Here is a 21,708-nt window from a genome sequence, read left to right on the forward strand (position 1 = left end):
TGCCTACAGAAACAGTGTACCTTCTATGGTATTTTGCAACCTGCTACCCAATCACTGCTTCGTAGACAGTCCTAAAAGAAACAAAATGTGTATGAGACTAATGCCGATTGCCCTTTTTCCCCTCCCCTCATCAACTGAGAGATTTCAAGAAACACAAGCAAATAAATTCCAGGTTTAAAAACAGGTATTTATGATTACTGCAGTATTTTTATCTACACATCTAGAGCAGAATCTACACATCTAGAGCAGACTGCAAACATTTTACATTTATGACACATAACAAGCAACCTGTTTGGTTTTGTTCCCAGTTTTCATTAAATACCCCAACCTTCCTGTATATGAAAATCTATACATGAAAATTGATAGCAAAACATAAAATAAACATGCTCTCTGTAGCCATCGCATCTGTAATTTTTAATAAGTTATATAAATGATTCCTTTATATTCCATTATAATTATGAATATCAATAACCTCCACCCAAACTCCTGTTTTGATATAATAAAGGGGGGAGAAAAATCTGACCAAAAAGCATAAATTTCTTTCAAAAGCTGAAAGATAACAGTGAGATTCTTTGTACTGTAAGATTCTCTGTACAAAACAATTAAGTGATATTTTCTGGACTGTGTGCAAAATATACATCCTTGGCTTCTACAACCCATAATGAAATTAGAATTAAGAACAAACTGCAGATGACTGAACTTCAAATTTATAGAACTATTTCCAAAGAAATAGTTCTTTTGGTCTCTTACAGAAGAAAAAATTTTGACAGTTTAACAGAAGGTTTCAAGAATGACTACTATCCCCCTACAAATAAGCTTCAATAAGGAAGCTAATTCCTTAACACGCAAAATCTTATTTTTAAGCTAGAATTCTAAAGCTTTACAACAGAACAATAGAATGGCAATACTGGGTTCACAAGCTTTAGTATACTAATTTAGTACTTCACTAGGAAACGCTCTCTCAGTGCACTGATCATTATTAAGTTGTACTGATTTGGAAAAAAAAATATCCCACCAGATGGAAACAACAACAAATAAACGGCATTTCCTGACTTGGAAAACAGTGCAGTCATTTCAATACAATGATTTTTAGGCATACCACAAAACCAACTACCACAAAACTACAAAATAAAAGCAGTGAAGCGATCTCCAAAAGTAAATACCATCAGATACTGTTCAACATCAGGTGGAACATGGAAAAGTCAAGTAACTGAAAATTTATATCCTCGAACAAGTTACAGACAAATGTATGTAATAAGCGAAAGTACTAACTGAAGTCTTGGACATTAGCCATTTTTAGAAGCATTCACTACAAAGCTATGACAGATGCTCAACTACATTAATGTAAGTGTGTTTTAAAGCACTGTTAACTTTGCTTGCTCCAATTAAACCAACCAAAACTATTACAGAAAAAAAAAATTACATACTGTACTTCAGGAATCATTCCCCTCAAACAGAAAAAGTAATGTAAAAACAGTCAGAACTGGTGCATTAAAAGGATTATCTTGAAGACAACACTCAGAGGGTAAAGCAGAAATTAAGGGCAACTCAACACTTGAGCTAACAAGTGCAAGAATGAAACCCCCACTATTTTTCTCTACTCTCCAAGTACCTGTAAGTCACAATAAACTGATCAAGATATAAACCCAAAGAACCATCTGTGTTTTCCTTTAGAAAAAAAGTACAATCAAAGAATCCAAAATAGTTAAGAAATCAATTAATTCTAGCGTTTTTTATATCCATTTGAAAGGAACAACAAATACAGTTCTGTGCACCCTGTATTTTCACTAGTCCTCAACTCGGCCATAGCAGGGCCGGTGATTTCATGAACACTGGAGAGAAATAAGCCCTTTTAAAAACGTAGCTTGAAAAAAAGCCTCAGAGCCATTCTGCAATCACTTACGAAAACTGTTACTCTTTTTTTGCCACTGAATTCAGTGGGACTATACTAGTGCATAGTTATCTTCAGAACTACAGCTATATTGTGATTTCATGTAAAGCAGAAGAAACTTACTGAATTCAATGAAACTGCACTAGTGTAGGCAGGATTAGAGTAAGACCCCCTATTTCAACCTGGTAAGACCTATTTACAAGGCTACTTTAACTTGATGCACTTAATTTGCTTCCTCTACTAATAAAAAAGGACATCCCACCTCTTGTATGGAACTATTTCTTTCAAATTACAAAAACAGGATTGTCTTTGGAGAAAAAAAAAGAAGAAACTTAGGTTCATTATAGGAAGCAGCAGTGAAGGGGGAAATGGGAGAAACAGCCGTATTTTAGCTGGATAGAACTGACATAGTAAAGCTGATGGAGAACCTAAAAACATGAAAGGGAATTGGCTTATATTCTGTTGATGACTTCTATCTGAACATTTCATAGCAGTAAGTCCACAACATTCTACAAAGCATAATTCAAGAGCAAAAACCATTATATTTAGAAATATTAAACATACTCAAAAGTGCCCCCAAATCAGACTTCATAAACATGTTTTTTAAAATACAACTACTGCAGACTTCTATAAATGGTGTTGCGTATTATATGGGTTTAGTATTTGGTTCCGGTTTTCTTCATACTTTTCTATCATTTTCTGCATGTCATGGTCAGCTCCAATAACCTTGAAAAGAAGAACATGAACATTAGAAATAATTGACACCATAAAACATGGTTGCTTTTGAGCAAAACAGAACAGGACTACCACTGAAGCCAAACCCATATACTCCTAGAGATCTGTCCAATTAGCTTTCTGTTCAGAATTTGGCATTCATTGAAAAGCTTCATGTTTGATCCTGCAATCACAGTGAACAGACCCTCAAATTCCACCGAAGAGACGGAAGACCAGACTTTTATGCTATACACTATGGAGAGCTGTAAACATTTTATTGAGGTTTTCCTTCTCCCCAGGTTATTAGAAAAGCAGATTTACTTTTACCACTAAATAACACTCTTAATATTTGAAGAGTACAATCCTCCATATGCTAATTGGTTATAACTAAAATAATACTCACAAGCACTGGGCAGGAAACATTGAACAGTGTACGTTTAATGAGCCACTCTTCATAGAGCTGATGAATAGCTTCTAAATATTCCTAGAAAAGAGGCATTCAAATAACACATATGCCCAGGGATGAAACACACATTGTGATTTTTATATATTTGGTAAGTAGTTAAGAACTACACATAAAAGCCAGCATCAGATATTTCCACTACAAAAATAAAAAGCATCAGAAGGTTTCTGAGAAAAATTAATTCCCAGTATAAGGTGTTACTCCATGAAGAACCTCAAAGACACAGAGCTTACAGGAGCACAGGGCTCTCAGCTCCTTTTAAGATCAAGAACCATGCTTCTCTCCCATAGGTATAATCTGGCTCAAGATTTTACAGAGAAAAATACAACGAAGACAAGTAAGGACAAAAAGGGCAAGACTGCAAAGAATATGTACTGAAGGCACTTTCTGTGTCAATACATCTTCCTAAAATTCCCAGTTCACTCTCTCCTGACTCTGACTCAATTTCCTCTAAAAGCACTTCTGCCTGTCATCAACTATTAGGCTTTTTTCATGGAGACCACTTAATATTTTTCATTTATAAGTGTATTGGGCCTGCGTGGCAAGGTTTTGGTAGTGGGGGGGCTACAGGGGTGGCTTCTGTGAGAAGCTGCCAGAAGCTTCCCCTGTGTCCGATAGAGCCGATGCCAGCCGGCTCCAAGACAGACCCGCCACTGGCCAAGGCCGAGCCCGTCAGCGACGGTGGTAGTGCCTCTGGGATAATGTATTTAAGAAGGGGGAAAAAAAACTGCACAATTGCAGCTGGAGAAGAGAGGAGTGAGAATATGTGAGAGAGAAACAACTCTGCAGACACCAAGGTCAGTGAAGAAGGAGGGGGAGGAGGTGCTCCAGGCGCCGGAGCAGAAATTCCCCTGCAGCCCGTGGTGAAGACCATGGTGATGAGGCAGGCTGTCCCCCTGCAGCCCATGGAGGTCCATGGTGGAGCAGATATCCACCTGCAGCCCGTGGAGGACCCCACACCAGAGCAGGGGGATGCCCGAAGGAGGCTGTGACCCCATGGGAAGCCCACGCTGGAACAGGCTCCTGGCAGGACCTGTGGACCTGTGGAGAGAGGAGCCCAGGCTGGAGCAGGTTTGCTGGCAGGGCTTGTGACCCCGCGGGGGACCCACGCTGGAGCAGTCTGTTCCTGAGGGACTGCACCCCATGGAAGTGCAGTTCATGAAGAACTGCAGCCCGTGGGAAGGACTCATGTTGGAGAAGTTCGTGGAGGACTGTCTCCCGTGGGAGGGACCCCACACCGGAGCAGGGGAAGAGTGTGAGGAGTCCTCCCCCTGAGGAGGAAGGAGCAGCAGAAACGACGTGTGATGAACAACTGACCGCAACCCCCATTCCCCATCCCCCTGCGCTGCTGGGTGGGAGGAGGTAGAGAAAATCCGGAGTAAAGTTAAGCCCAGGAAGAAGGGAGGGGTGGAGGGAAGGTGTTTTTAAGATTTGGTTTTATTTCTCATTATCCTGCTCTGATTTGACTGGTAATAAATTAATTTTTTTCCCAAGTGGAGTCTGTTTTGCCCGTGGTCGTAATCAGTGGGTGATCTCTCCCTGTCCTTATCTCAGCCCATGAGCCTTTTGTTCTATTTTCTCCCCCCTGTCCAGCTGAGGAAGGGGAGTGATAGAGCGGCTTTGGTGGGCACCTGGCATCCAGCCAAGCTCAACCCACCACAATAATTGCTCCCCCCACCGCTCAGTAGAGCTGTGAAGTAACACAACATCTCTTCAAATCCATTATAGCGAGGATTTATTCTCCAAGGCAAAATTTCACATGGCCTAAAATTTAGCTCTTCACCTGTATCTTCAACTGACAATGCTTCCACTGAACTACCCAACACTAGAGATACCTTTGTACTATACAGTATGTCTTCTGTAACTACGTTTATTTCTGGTTAGGCTTTCTTTAGGAGAAAATTTGTTTAATGAAGGGCCATTCTGTAAACTGTGACACAGAAAGCGATCATTCAATTACTACAGTTTATTTTTAAGCAGATTCCCATGCTAACAATTTTCAAGAAGTTGCTTGTTTTCAGACACAAGCAGAGACACTTCTCATGCATAAACATCCTGGTAACAGCAGACAACAGAAAATGCCCACATAAATCTTCAGCACCCGCATGCACAGGTATTTGTGCTTCAACTGGGTGCTTTTATGCTGTTTAATGATACAAAAGCAATTGCCTTTTTACATTTTAGAGAAGATTAACAGTTGATTAATACTGCACCTAAACAGTCAGCTATAGTACACTGATTACTAAAAAATAAGACTTGGGAAAGTCAGTGTGCATGATAGAACATTTTTATAAAATAAAACAAAATTAAATACTGAAGTTTTAGTTTGCAATGGAAACAGCTGCACCACATTTTGGCAATACACTCAGGATATGATTTTAGTACTTAGATTGGAATCATCATGCTTTTAATGCTCATTGTAACTACAAATACTGAAGGAACTCCTTACCAGAGGAATGATCTTTTCCTCTTCTCTGCATCTTCTCTTTAACCTCTCATAACAAACTTCAGGAGAAGTCTGCAGATAAACTGTCATAATAAAAATTTGAATAGTTATGTTCAAGGATCAGCTTTAAAAGCAAAGAAGAAACTTACTTCACAAACTACAGAAGGAAGGAATCCTGACTTCAGTACCACCACTGAACCTCCCCTTTGGCGTTACTGTTAATCAATCCATGAACCATCCACAAATTCATGCTGTCTGATGCTACACATTGCAACCATTATTATATTGAATAATGTGATTATTTATGACCCAAGAAACAAGTATTATTTTTTCTCCCAGTAAGGAAACCCACCCACAAACCTGCCCCTCCAAATCCCATTAAACTTTTACCTATCAAATCAACTGAAACGTCGGTGTTGTTCTGGATCCAGTCAAACCATTCAGTTAGGACAACATAATCCACCTCTGGCATTTTTCCGCTAAATAAACATAAAAGTCATCGCTCACTGAACAGCACGCACAGAACAATTCTAAACTCTTATTTTTTTCACTTAACTAGAACCACTCCAAATTTACTCCAGCATATGTGAAATGAAAACATGACCAATATTATGCCCACCCAAGTTCAAGGCCACATAAAGCATTGTTTATACAATAGAAAGACAAAATCTTTTTCTTTTAAAAAAAAAAGTACTTACTAACACAAAGTTTCTATTATTAACAGTTACAAACATTAATTATTTTTCCCACTACACTTGAGAAGTAATTACTTGGTGACTAAGAAGATTACCACGTTGACATTTATACCATAACAAATTAGTGTCAATGGTATTTATTGCTCAAGTTCTTTATATCAGGATCATTTCAAATATATCTGAACTACTGCAGTGCATGTCACCAGAAAGGCTTGATTTACTAAGCAGTACTGACAATTCATTACAGAAGCCATAGTAAAGAGCAGTGAAAATATAATGACACCGTGTAAATAAAATTTACTCCCACTGTAAGAAATACTTGTGGAAAGACTACTGAAATATTCAACATGCCTAATTTGAACTCTATTCAGAGAGCATAGACAATATTGGAGATAACTGTCCCAAAGTTATCTCAGTAAGAATAATAAAATATCAAACAAGTCATGTAAAAGGGAGCCTATAGAGGACATTAAGAATCACATACTATGTCTTTACTAGTATTGGAATTTTCACTTATTACCATATTCCTAGCCAAATATTACTAGTTTCACATTATTCTGTCTTCAAAACTGGTGATAGTAACACATACTCCACACTCTTTCCTACATGCCTCTGCAATAGAAATATAAAAAAAGAGATGGCGAGGAGAGGCTCCTGTCCTCTCCAGCTGAATGATTAAGACCAGCCGCAACATTTTAAATAGTGCTGAAGAAAAAGATTCCACAGATTTCTAAACCATTCTCCTGGCAACATGCTTTGATCACTGGTAAAACTGAGTAAAGATAATCCAGAAAGATACTTCCACTCAAGTATGCAAGAAAGCAAAACCAATATTCATACCACCTCCCTTCTTTATCTGCCATCCAGCTGAACATCTTGCCTCCCAAAGCACCCAAGAAATGGGATAACACAACTCATTGCTATTCTTCTAATATATCAATCGTACGTGTTTCTGGGTAGCAGGCATATACGTAAGCCAAATACTGATTCTGCTACTTTTCTCCAAGATATATGGGGAAAACAGGAAGGTCAAAAGGAATCAGAAATAACAAAAAGCCCCACTACTCTTACCCTAAAAGACAATTCTGCATTGACCTGCCCTGCAGACAACATGCCTTTGCCTTCCCTACGTCAGTGGAGTCCCCTGGATAATCCTGTGGGGATTCTGGATCAGGCTCAAGATCCATAAAGATACAGGTAATGTAAAAGGCACTAAACGGTCTTTTCATTTCCAAACTTTGCTGACATTTGACTCCTACCAAGTAAAGTTTTTACTGCAAAAGTTAAACATGAATGGAATGAGCTTTACATCATAAATAACTGTGAATTCAAATGGGACAAACTGAATTGCTAGTGCTTACCCTGTAATATATCATGCATACTCACGTGCACACATTTAAAATTCTTCTACATTTTTATACCTAACATGACCATGTCTTTCAGTGCTAAATTCAGATGTGCAATCGCAGTAAGAACTTGGACACTCATCCATATCTCTGCATGCCGGAGCAGCTCACAGCAATTGCTCACAATTTAAGCTTTCCATCATCGTCGTAAATCTTACTCTATTTCTCTCTCTGGAAAAAGCCTGCAAAGCCAAAACACAAATACTGAGTGACACTGGATCAAAGAAGAGCTGGTATTCCTGATATTCCCACAGCTCTTCATCCCTTGCTTAAACTAATCATTCTCCTAAAGGAGAAGAGCTTGTGTAGACTAGAGATAACAAGGGATGATTCTCCATCTTTAACACTGGGACCCTAAGCAATACCTTCTCTTACAAAAAAGAATGCAGAAAATAACCTCTGCTCTTTGCAGCATGCTTACCCCATTCAGTCAAGAGTCTTATTTTGAATAAAAAAGTTCTATTTCATTTTTACATACTTCTAATGGGACAATGCCATCCATACAGCTATTTAACAATCCCTTTGCTGAAGATACCTGTTGAATAGCTTGAGCCTGAGGGGTTTTTTTGATAACATTTTTGGCAAAATTTAAAGATATGTGAGTTCAGTTTTGTTTTCCAGACCTTCCATCAGACAGGCATAATTCAATTTCTAAAATGGGCAACCTCTCCTCTGTTCTCTGCATGATTTTTGCATGTTGACTAACCTACACAAGAATTAGGATCACTCCCCCAGAGAGACAGGAGATTCCTTCTAGGAAATAGTAACAAGGAAAGAAGAAGCCTCTGGAGGATACAAAGGCATTTTCCTTTGCAAAGTCCATTTAGTTACAGAATGGTTTTTAAAATTTTCATGCAGCAGTTGAACAAAAAAACCACAGCATGGGAAGCAATCGTTTTAAGTTATAAGGCCCTTCCCCTGCCACAGGGCACTATTATGCTTCTACATAAAAGTATCACGTGTAAAGTTTGTATTTTCTCTTTGTTCCTCTGATGGCTAAAACACCATCTTCTAATTTTTAGCCCTTAATGTATCCACAGACTTTTTGTATCTAATTATTCTTTTATTATATGCTTTCAATTTCAGTAACTCCCATTTTTTGCATTTGCACCCAGTGTGCCCGTAGGTGACAAGTGTATTCTCCCAAGTTTTCTATACAAATATGTCAAGCTGGTTTTGTCTCTTTAAACAGGCTTTCCACTCTTTTGATCATGCCAGTATCTCTGCTTCACGCCTGTTTCAGTTTTAGTTCATAGATCATGAATAAGCTGTTACAAGTGTAAAAAGTAATGTTGAAAAGCTCTCATAAAAGGTGTGTACAAAAGCACCAGTATTTCCATCTCCCTCCTGGAAGCCCTTTGCCAGATACTTCCAAGAGTCACATTTACTCTTCCCTGGGCTACACAATACTAGCGTTATTTTGTGATCAATTTTTATTTATCTATAAATACATAAAAAGATGTATATATATATTTATTTCTGCTTTTTGACTTACAATCTTTCATCTTATAGTTGAAATTGCTGTTGTCAGTTCAATTCAATCATAGAATTTATTAGCATACTCTCACCCTTTGTACCAAAGCATCAATCTAAAGGCTGATCCAACATGAGTAACCTCCTTCCAGCCTGATACGTCCCCTTTTCAATATCCCCCCTTCAATGGGATTTCCTATCACATTACAATGCCAGCTTCTGCACTTAGAATAACCATTCATTAAAGTCTCCCAAAACCTCCTTGATGAATACATAACTTCAGTTCAGATTGATGAGAATGCCTTTGTTTGCGGGGTGGGGAATGTTACAAAACACAATTACTAGATTAGTCTAACGTGATGTGTTGTTGGTCGCTGACTTTACATTTTTGTCCAGAGCTTTAATTATTCTTTCCCTTGTGATTTGTTCCAAAGTTGTGCTACATACTGAGGCAGACGAACAAACCTGCAGTTACTAAGACGACTTTCCCTACCTCCTAATATGGGCTCTACAGTAGTTGTTTTAAGTCACAGGGGTACTGCCTCTACATTACGACACTTTCTCCTAGTGTGAGATTTCATCTGCTTTAAGAACTCTGAAATGGACTTTGTTTCTACTGTACTTGTGGTTACTAGTATTTCCACGCACCCATTATCATCCTGTCTTTTCTTATATGCAGTTTTTTTTCCTGTACACAGAAGTAAGTATTAGTTTTTGAGACAAGTCTAGATGATCTTTAAAGAACTACAACATGTAAGGATAGGGCAGTGATCAAACAACACGGAGAACTGCTTGCCATAGGACGTCCTGGAAACCAAAGGTTTACATGAGCTTAGCGGGAAACTGGACAGGTTCATGGAAAAGAAATTCCCTGCAGGTTACTAAATACAGAGAAACCACTGCTGAATGAGGAAGTCCCTAATCTGTAAGTTACTGGATATACTCAGAAATTACCACAAATGCTTACCATGTTCTTACACTCTTTTCAAGTACTTTTGATCACCACTGGAGACAAGATATGAGGGAGGACAGACTTACTTATTTTGCTAACGTGACTCAAAATGGCTACTTTCATGTAGCCCCAATTTTTCCTTGTTTTATTTATAATCCTTTTACACACCCTTGTATTATATTTTGGTTTGCTATTAGTAGCATCAGCTGGCTTCTAGCTTGCTGTAACAAAACAAAGCAAATGCCTTCTGTCCAACATTAAACAGCGCTGAAGCCACGAAACATCTTAGATGCCCTTAAAAATGTCATTACAAAATTAATACATAGAGTTGACACAAGCGGACTTAGCCTCATAGCAACAAAGTTCTCAGTCTTTGGGACAAAAACACTTTGTCTACAACGAAAAAAGAAAAAAAGTCAGTAATTAAAAATGAGAAAGACATTCCAGGACATTTCCATTGTATACAGACTGGGATAAATAATGTCTCTTTCTGTTTGCCTCACATCTTACTGTGTCTCTCTCAACTTTTAAAGCAGTTCCAGTAACAAACTAGGAGCTTATGTAGCGTGGGTGCCATCTTGTGGCATACAGCCATTCTCCCTGCAGACAGGGGCAAGAAACCGGTTTTGTCCCTTAAGACCACTGAAAAATCCATTAAAACAACAATCTGTCACATACACTTCTCAATAGAAGGTCAGCATTCTAAAAACAAAAACAACAACAACAACAAAAAAACCCCACCATAAATCAGCGCTGATTACAGCACTATTTTAGTTAGTATGGGATGAATGAGTTATACATCACCCAGATAATAAATGCTTTTTCTATTTCAGGCCACAATCTTATCCCTCAGAACAAAATAACCCGGGCTAGGCCCGATTGCTCTACCTCTGGCCCAAGCACACCTAGGGGTGGGGACCTGATTCAGAAAGTGACATTTAGAGACAAACAGCTCTTGTTCTTTCTTTACTCACTAGCGTACCAAGGTTTGCAGTCTATTTTGATCCTATGAATCCTGATTCGATTTCCTGCTTGTCACTCAAGTTCCTGCTTGCAAGAAATGCCACTCCTGGATGCTAGGCTGGATAACGCTATCTAGTTCCCTCCCTCCTACAGTGTTATTCTTTATATCCTCATGGTTTTCTACCTGTTCAGTATGTGTTTGCTTTGATTTAAGCAAGACTTTTGTATTCAGCTGGAGAGCAGATAACTTCAATAAATGGTGTTCTAAATAATAAGATGTTCTAAATACACAAGAGCACTTGTGAAAAAGGCTCTCGTCTGGCCCATGTCCTACAGGTTTTATTCTACCAGTGGGCACCACATCCCGTACAAAACACACTGCCACTCCAACAAAGAACTGACAGATTTCACAGGCCACTTAGATGCAAATTACCAATGAAATCATCAGTCAATTATTTTTTTTAATCTAATTAAGCCAAGAAAATGAAGTAGAAAACCATATACCATACCTTCGATACAAATTTTCTACAAAAACGTATTTTGCACTGTGAATTGATCGCTCCATCATTCTTATGGGGGAAATCTACAAAATAAAATGTGACAGTCACTGACTAGTTTACATTTTTCAGCGTGTTTGTTTCTTTTCAAGCTCATATTGCACATCATGTCCTTTACATTATGAAATACATAACATTTTCAGTTCTTCCAGATCTTGTGATAAAAAAAATTACTGGGAGGGTGGGAACCATAAAAAACAAGTATTCTTAATCTTACTTATGGTCATTGCATTATTGAACACCTACATAACTAATTTGTTATTCATATGCAAGTTTCAAAGGTAACTGCAGAAGCATTCAACTGAGCAGCTGAAGTTAACTAGGGGTACAAAAAAGCAGCAATCCACTTAGGATTTGCAGAGCAACAGAACTATCGCTACCTGAATTGCTGCCACCTTCAGGTGTGTTACTATGTCAGCAGCACAGGCCTAACATCAGAAAAACTGTAACAAGAAAACAGAACTTTTTAAAGAAATAATTACAACTGACAAAGTACTGCTGCCTTAGCCAGTCTTGCACGTGTTCAAACAGCGCTCCACTTCGGAGAAGAGAGATTATCTGACACTCTCTGGCCCCTGCAGAGCAAGGCAACCCTGGCAGAGCTCTGTCCAACCAGGTATTCTGCACATTAATGACCATAGAAGCAACAATTGCTCCAGCAAGTTCAAATGGCAAATGACAACAAAGCACACATTAAAATGTAGGGCGATCCTCAGGAATTTTTGAATGAACGTCTTCTGCAACAGAATGAGATTTCTATTGTCTTGAAAAAACACCTCTTCCAAAAAGCTAATGATTATATGTGTGGTATCACTATCATATGTGGTACTTCTGAATTTTTGCCCTGACACAAACTCAGAAAATATAATGCAAGAACAATCCTTAAGATATAAGTGCACCACCTAAGATCAGATCTTGTAATCGGGGAACGGAAGACTTAGCACAGAATGTAACAAAAGGTGTTTGAAGGAAAGAGAAATGAACAGATCTTGATAAAAAAGGTAGAGTGTGTGAATCTATACAGAAGAAGAAAAAAATTAAAGAAAAAAGGGATGCAAACCATCTGAAAAAAAGCAATAGAAAACTTTAGTGGAAGTATTTTGGATAAACACAAGAAGCAATGGCTAAATTTGTGCTAGACAGCATGGAGCAGTAGAATGAATACTAACACTATCTTTAAGATGACCTAATATTTACCAAAGATTTGAAATACCTAAATTTATAGAGAGACCAGTTCCAGACAAGTCACTGACGTGTGATGATGAAGAGAGTTGTGCAAGTCTAGGTCATAAGGGTGGTGCAAAAAAAGCAGTATTAGTTTGGGGAAGTAAAAGTTCTGAGCAGGCAGGAGGCAGATGTTTCACCCCTGGAGCAAGTGTTGAGCATATCAACAATGTCTTTGCATCATAAAAATTCATACTCACTGCAGGAACAAAGAAAGAACGCAAACAGTATCTTAACTTTTGGATACAAGGTTAAAAATATTTATTACTCATAACTGCATCTAACTCTTTTTTTAAATTAAAAGAAAAATATGTTTATTTACCATTGGTCTGGTATGCTGCTCCAACATCGTAAGCTGTATGTAAGTCTGTAATGTTATCCCCCATCTTGCTGCATCCTGGTACATTAAGCCCTGGGGTTAGAGATGGAAGCGAGACAGACAGACATTTTGCTTAGGTCAAATAGCAAAAAAAGTGAAGTTGGGTATTTCGTAAGCTTTTGCACTACAACAGAATTGCTAAAAGAAATGCACTAAAACAGGTGACACCAGGTTTGACAAGAATTAAGTGATCATTTGCTCTCCACAACCCAGATGTAAGAATTACAGTCCTGGTCCTTCGAGACACTAAGTGGGGCACTTGGAATGCTCACTGAAGTCAACAGGAATTCCTCTGCACCTGGACCAGTCAGGACCAAGGAACAGCTCATATGAGACAGTTCAAATATGTTTAGTAATTAAAAAAAACGTATCTGCTACTCTATTTTTGTGCACTGACAGACTCTCAGTATACCCAGTCCATCCAGACATGCAAATATGGTTCCAATAAGTCTGTTCTGGGCCTCAGAAAAGGTGTCTTTTAACACAGACAACTGTTTTCCCCAAAGGATCCTCCAAGCAGTTCTCAGATCTTCCACTCTTTCTGATTGCTGCAGTTCCACACACACATACACTTACAAGCAACAGTCTATCCTGCAAAGCAGAGAAAAGATCTGACTCAAAAAAAAATCATTCAGTGTCTATTTGCTGAGGGGACAAGCTTTAAGTCAGCAGCATGGCTTCAGTCCACAGATCTGACCTCTTTCTTTGCTCCTTGTCCAAGATCAGAATGAGAAAGTATTCTGTGATGATGTGCGACACAGCCAAGCCATCCCTTTACTGATAATAAGAAAGTAAAGCATCAGCAACTCCTAGTAGGGAGAATTTACTTTTCCAGAGTACCTATGCTAGCAGTAATTGCATCAAATACACCCCAAACCACACGTGCCCAAACATGTATCCACACTGCTGTGTTAACAGCAAATTCCACATGAGCTTGAGCACAGATACCCATCTCAGCCAGCAATGAGATTTTTGTAACGGAGGTGATCACACAAACAGGGAAGACTGACATCAGAAAGCACTTCAACCACCCCAGCAAAAGCATATCTGCAGATGTAGCCAGAGCCCTGACCGCTGTCTCTCAGCACAGCTGTGACAAAGGGACATGCTTGTGGGGAACAGTTCCAAGAAATGATGACTACCCAAAATACAACAGAAGCTCTCAACACCTCACAAGACTGAACTGTCCTTATTTTCAGCAGTCAAACAATATTAACCCATCAGATCCACCCCCCAATTTCTGAGTGACATTCTTCCCTTCTTTGAAATAGGTATAAGTAGATTTAGAAACAAGTGTCACGCTCAGGGCTTACCTGTCTGTGAATTTCTTTAGCTCATACCCAATTAAAAGCCCAGTCCTTGCCAAAACCACATTTTATATGCAATGTTTCTACTACATGCGTGTCTTAATCATAGTAAAAGATCTTTTGCATCATGAAGCTTTATTTTTTGCTGTATGAGATTATGACCACACCTTTCACAAGTTTTGCTGACTGGTAAGAAGTCCTCATGCATGTCTTTCTAAAAGAACAGTAATTGTAATTGTAGAAATACTTTCTGCCGCTTACCAGGATATTATGACCACGAACGTTCCTCCACTTAGTCACCGGTTCTGTCAAAACCTTGACAAAAAGAAATACTTCATGTTATACATGTTTTAGATTCAAAATACTTAATTTGACCCTATAAAAGTCTACAACTATTTTTAATGAATACTCATTCAGTAAACGAGAGTATTCAGGACTTGTATTGGAAAGTTCATCCCTCTTCAAAAAACAGCACTGAATCCTATAATACAAAAGGTAATAATGAACACTGTTAAAAAAATAGAGAAACATCATTATACAACATCTTTTTAGCATTTTTAAACTGCCAAAATAAAACACTGGATTGATTACCGAACAAGCCTGGATATAATTTCACTTTTTCAAGTCAAAATCAGTAGCATGTAAGGGAAAGAATGGCTTAACTGAGTACTGATTGCATTTCAGTGACCTGCTCATTCCCTCACAAATTAATTTCTCAGAGAGTAACACCTGTCAGCAAAGGCAAAGAGGATCAGACTGCTATCGTATTACTTTTCATTTTATTTTTGTGATCTAACAAACAAAATGTATTCAAAACTTTCATGAAACTAATCAGAAAAGCTTCTACCCTGAATAGGTAAAAATCACAAGGGACTTATCTGGTTCAAACAGGGTCTAAAACTCCAACAATACTGTAGAGCCAGGCCTAAGAGAATCTGATAAGCCTGGGAAGTTAACTAGCTTTTTAAAAAATGTTGCACTATATGCAAATTAAAGTTTGCTATCCTTTGGGTTAACAGTTATTTACTCCATAAGGATCATTCCTGTTAAATTACCAAATAACATCTGGCAACCCAGCATTTCCATGATGAATCCTAAGATTTCTTATCAAATATGTTCCCAGGTCTGCTGGGAAAAGTATTAATATTGATGTACACAAAAGCAATTGCTCACTGAGGTTTGATCTTGATTTTGTTTAAAATACAGTAAGCCTGCCCTTCCCCTAATCTTGTTCTAAGCAATATGAAATCAAATACCATACCAGTCTAAGAAATCCCCAGAAACAATTCTAACAGCTTTTTCATTTTTTAAAAAAGCCATCCATTTACTGGGATCTCAGTTACATGACATCAGTATTTTTACATCATTACTTCTTTGTCTTTACTTTGCTTATTACAAGATACATCTAAGATTTAAGTGACATGAAATAGCAAACAAGCATGCCCAAACATGCCCAGCCCACGTGGCTTGCTGTTAGTTTACAGAGGTACAAACTCTAATCCACAGGTTTTACCAATATTTTGGCATCCAGCACTATATCACATATGATCCAAATTTCTCTTCTACAATTTGACTGTAAGTAGTTGGGGGAGGGGGAGGTGCACCAGTAAGTGCACTGGCTCACAACCTGCTGCTCCTTTCTCATTACCCTAAGAGAGGACAACACTTCTAAGTTAACTGTCAATTTTGTCAAGACAAGCAACTGCTTCATGATGTAAATAAAGACAAAGAAATGTACATCCAGTACCTCAAGGCTGGTAGTTTGTGCAAAATAATCCAGGCATGTTGTTTTTCCACTTGCAATGTTCCCCTCGATACATATCTGACAAAAAACAGTATCAGCTTTAAAAACCGTGCTATCGCATAGTAGTAAGCGGCATATGGAAAGAGTATGTTTCTACATATCAAGCACGCTATTTGCTTATAATGTAAATAGATTATTTTATAGGAAGACATTGGGGCTTAGTTTGGATTTTGTGACTCCCCGCAGACCACCACTTTTTCTCTCCCTAACATACACATACCAACTGTCTCTTTACCAGGCAAGGGGCAGCCTTACTTTCTGGTACCCCCGCAGTCAGCTGCCTGCCCGTGCTTCCAACTTCCCGGCCCCTTCCCATGGCCCCCAAAAGTTTCAGAGGGTCTCCTCCTGGGCTGCTGCTCCTCCACACTGGCTGCCACAACTCATCTCAGAGACTTCAACTTAACTTTCAACTTAAAATAAATGCCAACTGAAGTAATAATTTCAGTATCCATTAAATAGATAGCTTAAACCTTAAGATGCATTAAATTTTTGAGAAACCTGCACCACTAAAATAAACTACGAGAATTTTGTTTCAGCTGTCTTAAAATAATTTATAGCTTAAAGTAATTAGATTCCAAATACAAAAAAAAAAAACAAAAAAACCCTCACAGGCAGGGTTGTATAGGGCAACTGCAACACTACACATGCAACACTGACCCCAAACTGACACCTATCCCTACACAATACCATGCGTTTGCACAAATCCCTCACGACTTCACTGCAATTTACAGAACTAGATAAGCGCAGGTTTGCGCTGAGTAAGAGCCAGTAACGGACCCACCACCTGGACACCACTCAGTGAAACAGCCACGTCCAATGGCTGCCAACATACATACGCTCAGATTATAATAAAATAAGAGGTTACACGATTTACATAGTTTTCTGAACAAAATGCAAATACTTACAACTGTCTTTCTATCATCTTCTTTTATCAGATGTTTATCTAGAATGGAAATAAACGGGAGTTACAACCAGGAAGGAGGTCTTCATAACTTAAGTTATGCTGAGCCTCTTAATGTGAGCCCCTCCGTGCAGTTTTTAGGTTCTCTATTGCTTAATACAAGTATTTGCTAAATTACCAATCTTTATGGTTTTAGGTAATCACTGGGTCACGTAACAGACACGTTGTGGCATACACTGACACAGTTTTAGCTTAAGTTCTCCATTGTCTTTGACACTACAAAGAGTCAAATGGTGACTGCCTACACTCTTTCAGCAGATTTCTGTTACGCTTACGGCTCCTCAGTTAGTTTCCACTGGGGAAAAAATGAATTTTGCAAAGGCCGGTCATGGAGCGATGCCCAGTGACTTCACAGGCCTAGCTACAAAGCTGGGTAAGGATGAAGATTTTAGGACACCTCCAAGACAAGCAATTTTGATGTCTTACATCTCAACACTGCCTACATAAAACTTCTGCAAGCAATGCTAAGCTTACTAGACCCTTAACAAAACACAAAAAAAGGCAGCGCGGCACCTCAACACTGCCCGTGAGGGACCACAAAGATTATGAGGACCACGACATACAAGAAATCGGAAGAAGCAGGTTTGCCCAGTCCGAAGAAAAGAGGGTACGGGGAGCCTTGCCGCTGCCCTGTGAAGACACTCGGTGGCTCCTCACACCACTGTAACCACTGGTGCAGAACTTTGAAAAGACCTGAGCGATGCTCCTTGCTTCCCCCCAGCGCCCCCACCGCACCCTGTTCAGCCTTCGGGCAGCGACGAACCAGGGGGCGGCCGGCACCTCCCCGGCCGCCGTTCTCGCACTTCGCTTTCCAGCGGGTTCCCCACCGCCGCGCCGGGCCCGCCTTACCGCTGCCCAGACCCGCGCCCCCCCCAACCCCGCGGCCCCGGCCACCCCCGCCCGCCCGCCCGCCCGCCTGCGAGGACCGCCGCCCGCGCCTCCCGCCCGCGGACTTACAGCCGCCAGCGCCGCTCGGGCCGGGCCGGGGGCGCAGCGCCAGGCCGCCCGCCGAGGAGCCCGCGGCCGCCCCGCCCGCGCAGGCGGCCCGCCGGCCCCGGGCCCCGCGCAGCGCCGCGGGCCGCGCCCAGGCCGCACCCAGCCGCCACATGGCCCATCGCCACCGCCACCGCCACCGCCACCGGCGGCCCGGCCCCGCCCCGCTTCCGGCCGCTGCGCGCTCACTTCCGCCGCCGGGGGAGCCCCGGGACCGGGTCGCGGCGGTTGCGGCGGGGCCGGTCCCAGTCCCCGTCCCAGTCCCAGCTGAGGGGCGCGGGTGCAGCAGCGGCCAGCTCAGCTCAGCTCAGCTCAGCCCGTCCCGTCCCGTCCCGTCGCCGCGTCCCGTCCCGTCCCGCCGCCATGGCGGCGGCGGCGGCGGCCAGCGGCTTCCCCCGCTCCCCGCGGGGCGCCGTGAAGATCGCCCGCGCGGTAGGCCCTGAGGGGGGCGGGGGGGGTCCCTCCGCTGCCGAGAGGGCGGCGGGCGAGCCGGGCGGGGCGGGGAGCGGCGCGGCGCTAACCCCCGTTACTCTTTCTGTCCCTTCAGCTGGTGGCGTTTGTAACGTTCCTCTGCTTCGTGTGCTCCCGCTCCCACGGGGCGTACACGGCGCTGGCCGTCATGGAGGTGGTCATCACGGCGCTGTTTTTTGTCCTGTACTTGCTGCAGCTCGATAAGAAGCTGAGCTGGCTGTTCTGGCCGCTGGCTGTGAGTATTGGCTGGCCCTTCAAAGGAAGTGGGTTTACCCATTTTGTGATCGCCTGTTATTGTCAATCAGTTCGGTTATTGTTTCTATAAAGTTAACGAAAAAAACCAGTATTTCATTTTTGTTGAACCAGTTTTTCCTAACAGATGACAGTGTTCTTTTGCATCGGTTTCTAAATAGCTGGCTTACATCCCTTAACAGTCCCTCCTGTAAGAAGTGTAATTTGCTTAACTTTATAGTGCTGTACTTTTCGTCTTTCACATCACAAATTAAACATACGCTTTCATATTAATGAGTTCTCCTCTTACCTCTGTTTTTTAAATTTATTTGCTGCTTTAGTCTATCAAGCGTAGCCAAGTTGCATAAATATGACTGAAAAAAAAAGGCAAAATGAGGAAGTTTTATCACAAACACTGTTTTTAACATCAAACCACTGGGTGTCACTATCGAACTTACATGGATATTAGTGTAATTCCATTTCATAGTAAAGCAGTAATTTTTAATGTTTCATACAATATTGGGAGCTATTCACATTCTTCTTCAGGCATGTATGAATAAATATTTTGCTTCCACTGGCTGTTTCAGGATTTTTTCAACTCGGTGATTGCAGCGTTGTTCCTCCTCGTTGTGTGCCTGTTTGCAATAATAATCAAGACCAACAATGGGACACTGGCTGGAGGAGTAAGTAGGCACGTTATTAACGAATTTCAGTTCTTAGAGCGGACGTGATTTGAACCTCTTGGTATACTTACATTGTGGTAAGACCATGAAAATAACTCTATCATGGAAGAACGCACTCAGCAGTCACAAACAAAAGTGAATATACAATCAACGTATGTCACTAAAAAAAAATAATCCTCAAACCACTAGTAATTTAAAGATATTACTAGACTTAGGAATTACTACAAAGAAGTACTAACACTGAAAACTCCTAGAGTTTAACTAATTTGAGTAACCTGCATTAGCTTCCATAGCTTGAAATCCTAGGTGGAAGAATCTGTAGCTTTTAGGACTATCCAGCTTGGTTACACTATTTAAGAAGAAATGCCTACAATCCTGCTAAAAAGAGTTTAAACTTTTTAACAGACATGCTGGTACCTCCCTCCTGATGTGTATATTATTTTTTCTGACACAAACTGAGAAATTATGGCAGTTGAAAAGGTTTTTTCATACTATGATTGTAAGATTTTTGTGTACTTAAGATCAAACCAGTTTAATAGTTTAAGCAACTGGTATTTTTAATTCAAATGAAAACTAATGTAATTAACATTAATAAACAATAAGGGGGAAAAAACTCAGTTTTGAAAGTATTTAAGTCTCCTGAAGTACAAGATAAGCTAAAACGTGACAAGCACAAAGAAACACAGAACTTGCCACCGGAGTTTTTCAAAATCAGCTTAAGAGACGATGAGATGGAAAGCTGATGTCTTCGCTGGCAACGACATCCTAAGCAAAAAGGAGACTTTCTGATAAAGTGACCGGCTGTGCTAGAATATGATACATATTCTCAGTTGTGAAGTTAATAGAAATTAAAGTTAAGTTGCAAGCAGGAGACTAAGCAGGTAGCTTGCAAAACAAGTTTGGGCAGAACGTATGACATCTTCAGTGTTGGGAGAAACAGAATTGCCCCTAGGCCTGTACTCCTGGGGCGCAGGCTGCCTTGAACTGTGCTCTCCTGAAAGAGCTTGCCTTAGCATTACTCCCACTGATCAGATAATTCCATTTTAAAACATGCTTGCATCAAAAAACTTGTGTGCATGTGGGATCAGGCTGAAGGGCAAGAGCTGAGCAAGTTAACTCAGCGGTGGTTTTGCAAACGCATTTTTCCAGTTGCCTGCCTGAAGTCGTGTATTTTTTAAATACTTACGTACATTTTCTTTAATTTGGACTATGATTCCCGTTCAGAGCTTCAGAGGAGAGGAGCACTATTTTTTTCCTGCTAGGCTTTTTTCTACAAATGTTGACTTTTCTCCGGGCCAATACCATTAATTAGGCAGTCCTTAAAGAGACAGAAGGGTTTTCATTTAGAATAAAAGCATTGTTTGGCATAATGCAGCATTAGCATAGCTTTCAAGGAGAACACATCATTTCCAAGGCAAACATCAAACAAAGCCAGGGTGTAGACTGCTGTATGAAAGGCTGATGGGATTTAAATATGGATGTTATTTAATTTATCAGCTGTCTCACAACACATACATTTAGAAGGCCAGAACCAGCTTAGGAAGATGTGTTTACTGCTGCTTTGAGGAACAGCAGATGAGTCGCTACAGTAAAAGACAGAGATTCTATGGGGAAACTAACATTATTGTTATTTTTATAGGTGTTGGGTCTTGTGTTGCTTGTTCTCTGTGTTGTCGACGCAGTTCTTCTTTTCCAGAAGATTAGCCTTGATGGACCAAGAGGAAGGAATACTCCTGCGAAATAAGATTACCATTTTAGTAAAAGAACAGTTTCTCCATTGATGACTGTTTTACTGTTCTCTTTTAAATAATTTGTATTTTCACATGTTCACCTTTGAATTTCCTGTGCATTCATGTACATTTTTGCAAGTATTGTTCATAAGTTTTCTTACATTTACAAATGTAGTTTCAGTGTTGCGATATCACCAGGATAAGCTTCACAGAAAACTGTCCTGTTTTTCTAAACTTGTATTTTCACTTGTATGAAAATTAATTTCATAATTGCCTTTTCTCTGTAATAAAAAGAAAAAATAAATAGGCCTAAGTGCATTATTTAACATTATTTATTTATTAGGTGCACTTATAGTAAAAACTAC

At 40.2% G+C, this 21,708-nt stretch overlaps 2 protein-coding genes across 4 annotated transcripts; one reads left to right on the plus strand and one right to left on the minus strand.

Annotated features, from left to right (window-relative positions):
* Positions 1-173: 173 nt before the first annotated feature.
* TK2 (thymidine kinase 2) lies at positions 174-19,840 on the minus strand. 3 transcript variants are annotated; one of them, XM_050903992.1, is made up of 10 exons: positions 19,241-19,840; positions 17,180-17,217; positions 16,218-16,292; positions 14,732-14,785; positions 13,107-13,196; positions 11,513-11,586; positions 5,905-5,993; positions 5,518-5,597; positions 3,009-3,089; positions 174-2,617 (listed from the first exon to the last, which is right to left on the minus strand). In XM_050903992.1, the coding sequence occupies exons 1-10, from the start codon at positions 19,413-19,415 to the stop codon at positions 2,519-2,521; spliced, it is 855 nt and encodes a 284-aa protein (XP_050759949.1). In that variant the 5' UTR covers positions 19,416-19,840; the 3' UTR covers positions 174-2,518. The 3 variants fall into 3 exon arrangements, with proteins under 3 accessions (XP_050759949.1, XP_050759950.1, XP_050759948.1); XM_050903993.1 differs by lacking the exons at positions 174-2,617; positions 3,009-3,089 and adding an exon at positions 3,679-4,109 and having other exon boundaries at positions 19,241-19,304; positions 19,389-19,840; XM_050903991.1 differs by lacking the exons at positions 174-2,617; positions 3,009-3,089 and adding an exon at positions 3,679-4,109.
* On the plus strand, positions 18,447-21,646 carry CKLF (chemokine like factor). Its single transcript, XM_050903997.1, has 4 exons — positions 18,447-18,660; positions 18,776-18,934; positions 19,518-19,613; positions 21,253-21,646. The coding sequence occupies exons 1-4, from the start codon at positions 18,592-18,594 to the stop codon at positions 21,355-21,357; spliced, it is 429 nt and encodes a 142-aa protein (XP_050759954.1). The 5' UTR covers positions 18,447-18,591; the 3' UTR covers positions 21,358-21,646.
* Positions 21,647-21,708: the final 62 nt, after the last annotated feature.

Source organism: Gymnogyps californianus, chromosome 12, assembly GCF_018139145.2.
Source record: "Gymnogyps californianus isolate 813 chromosome 12, ASM1813914v2, whole genome shotgun sequence".
Classification (NCBI taxonomy): domain Eukaryota; kingdom Metazoa; phylum Chordata; class Aves; order Accipitriformes; family Cathartidae; genus Gymnogyps; species Gymnogyps californianus.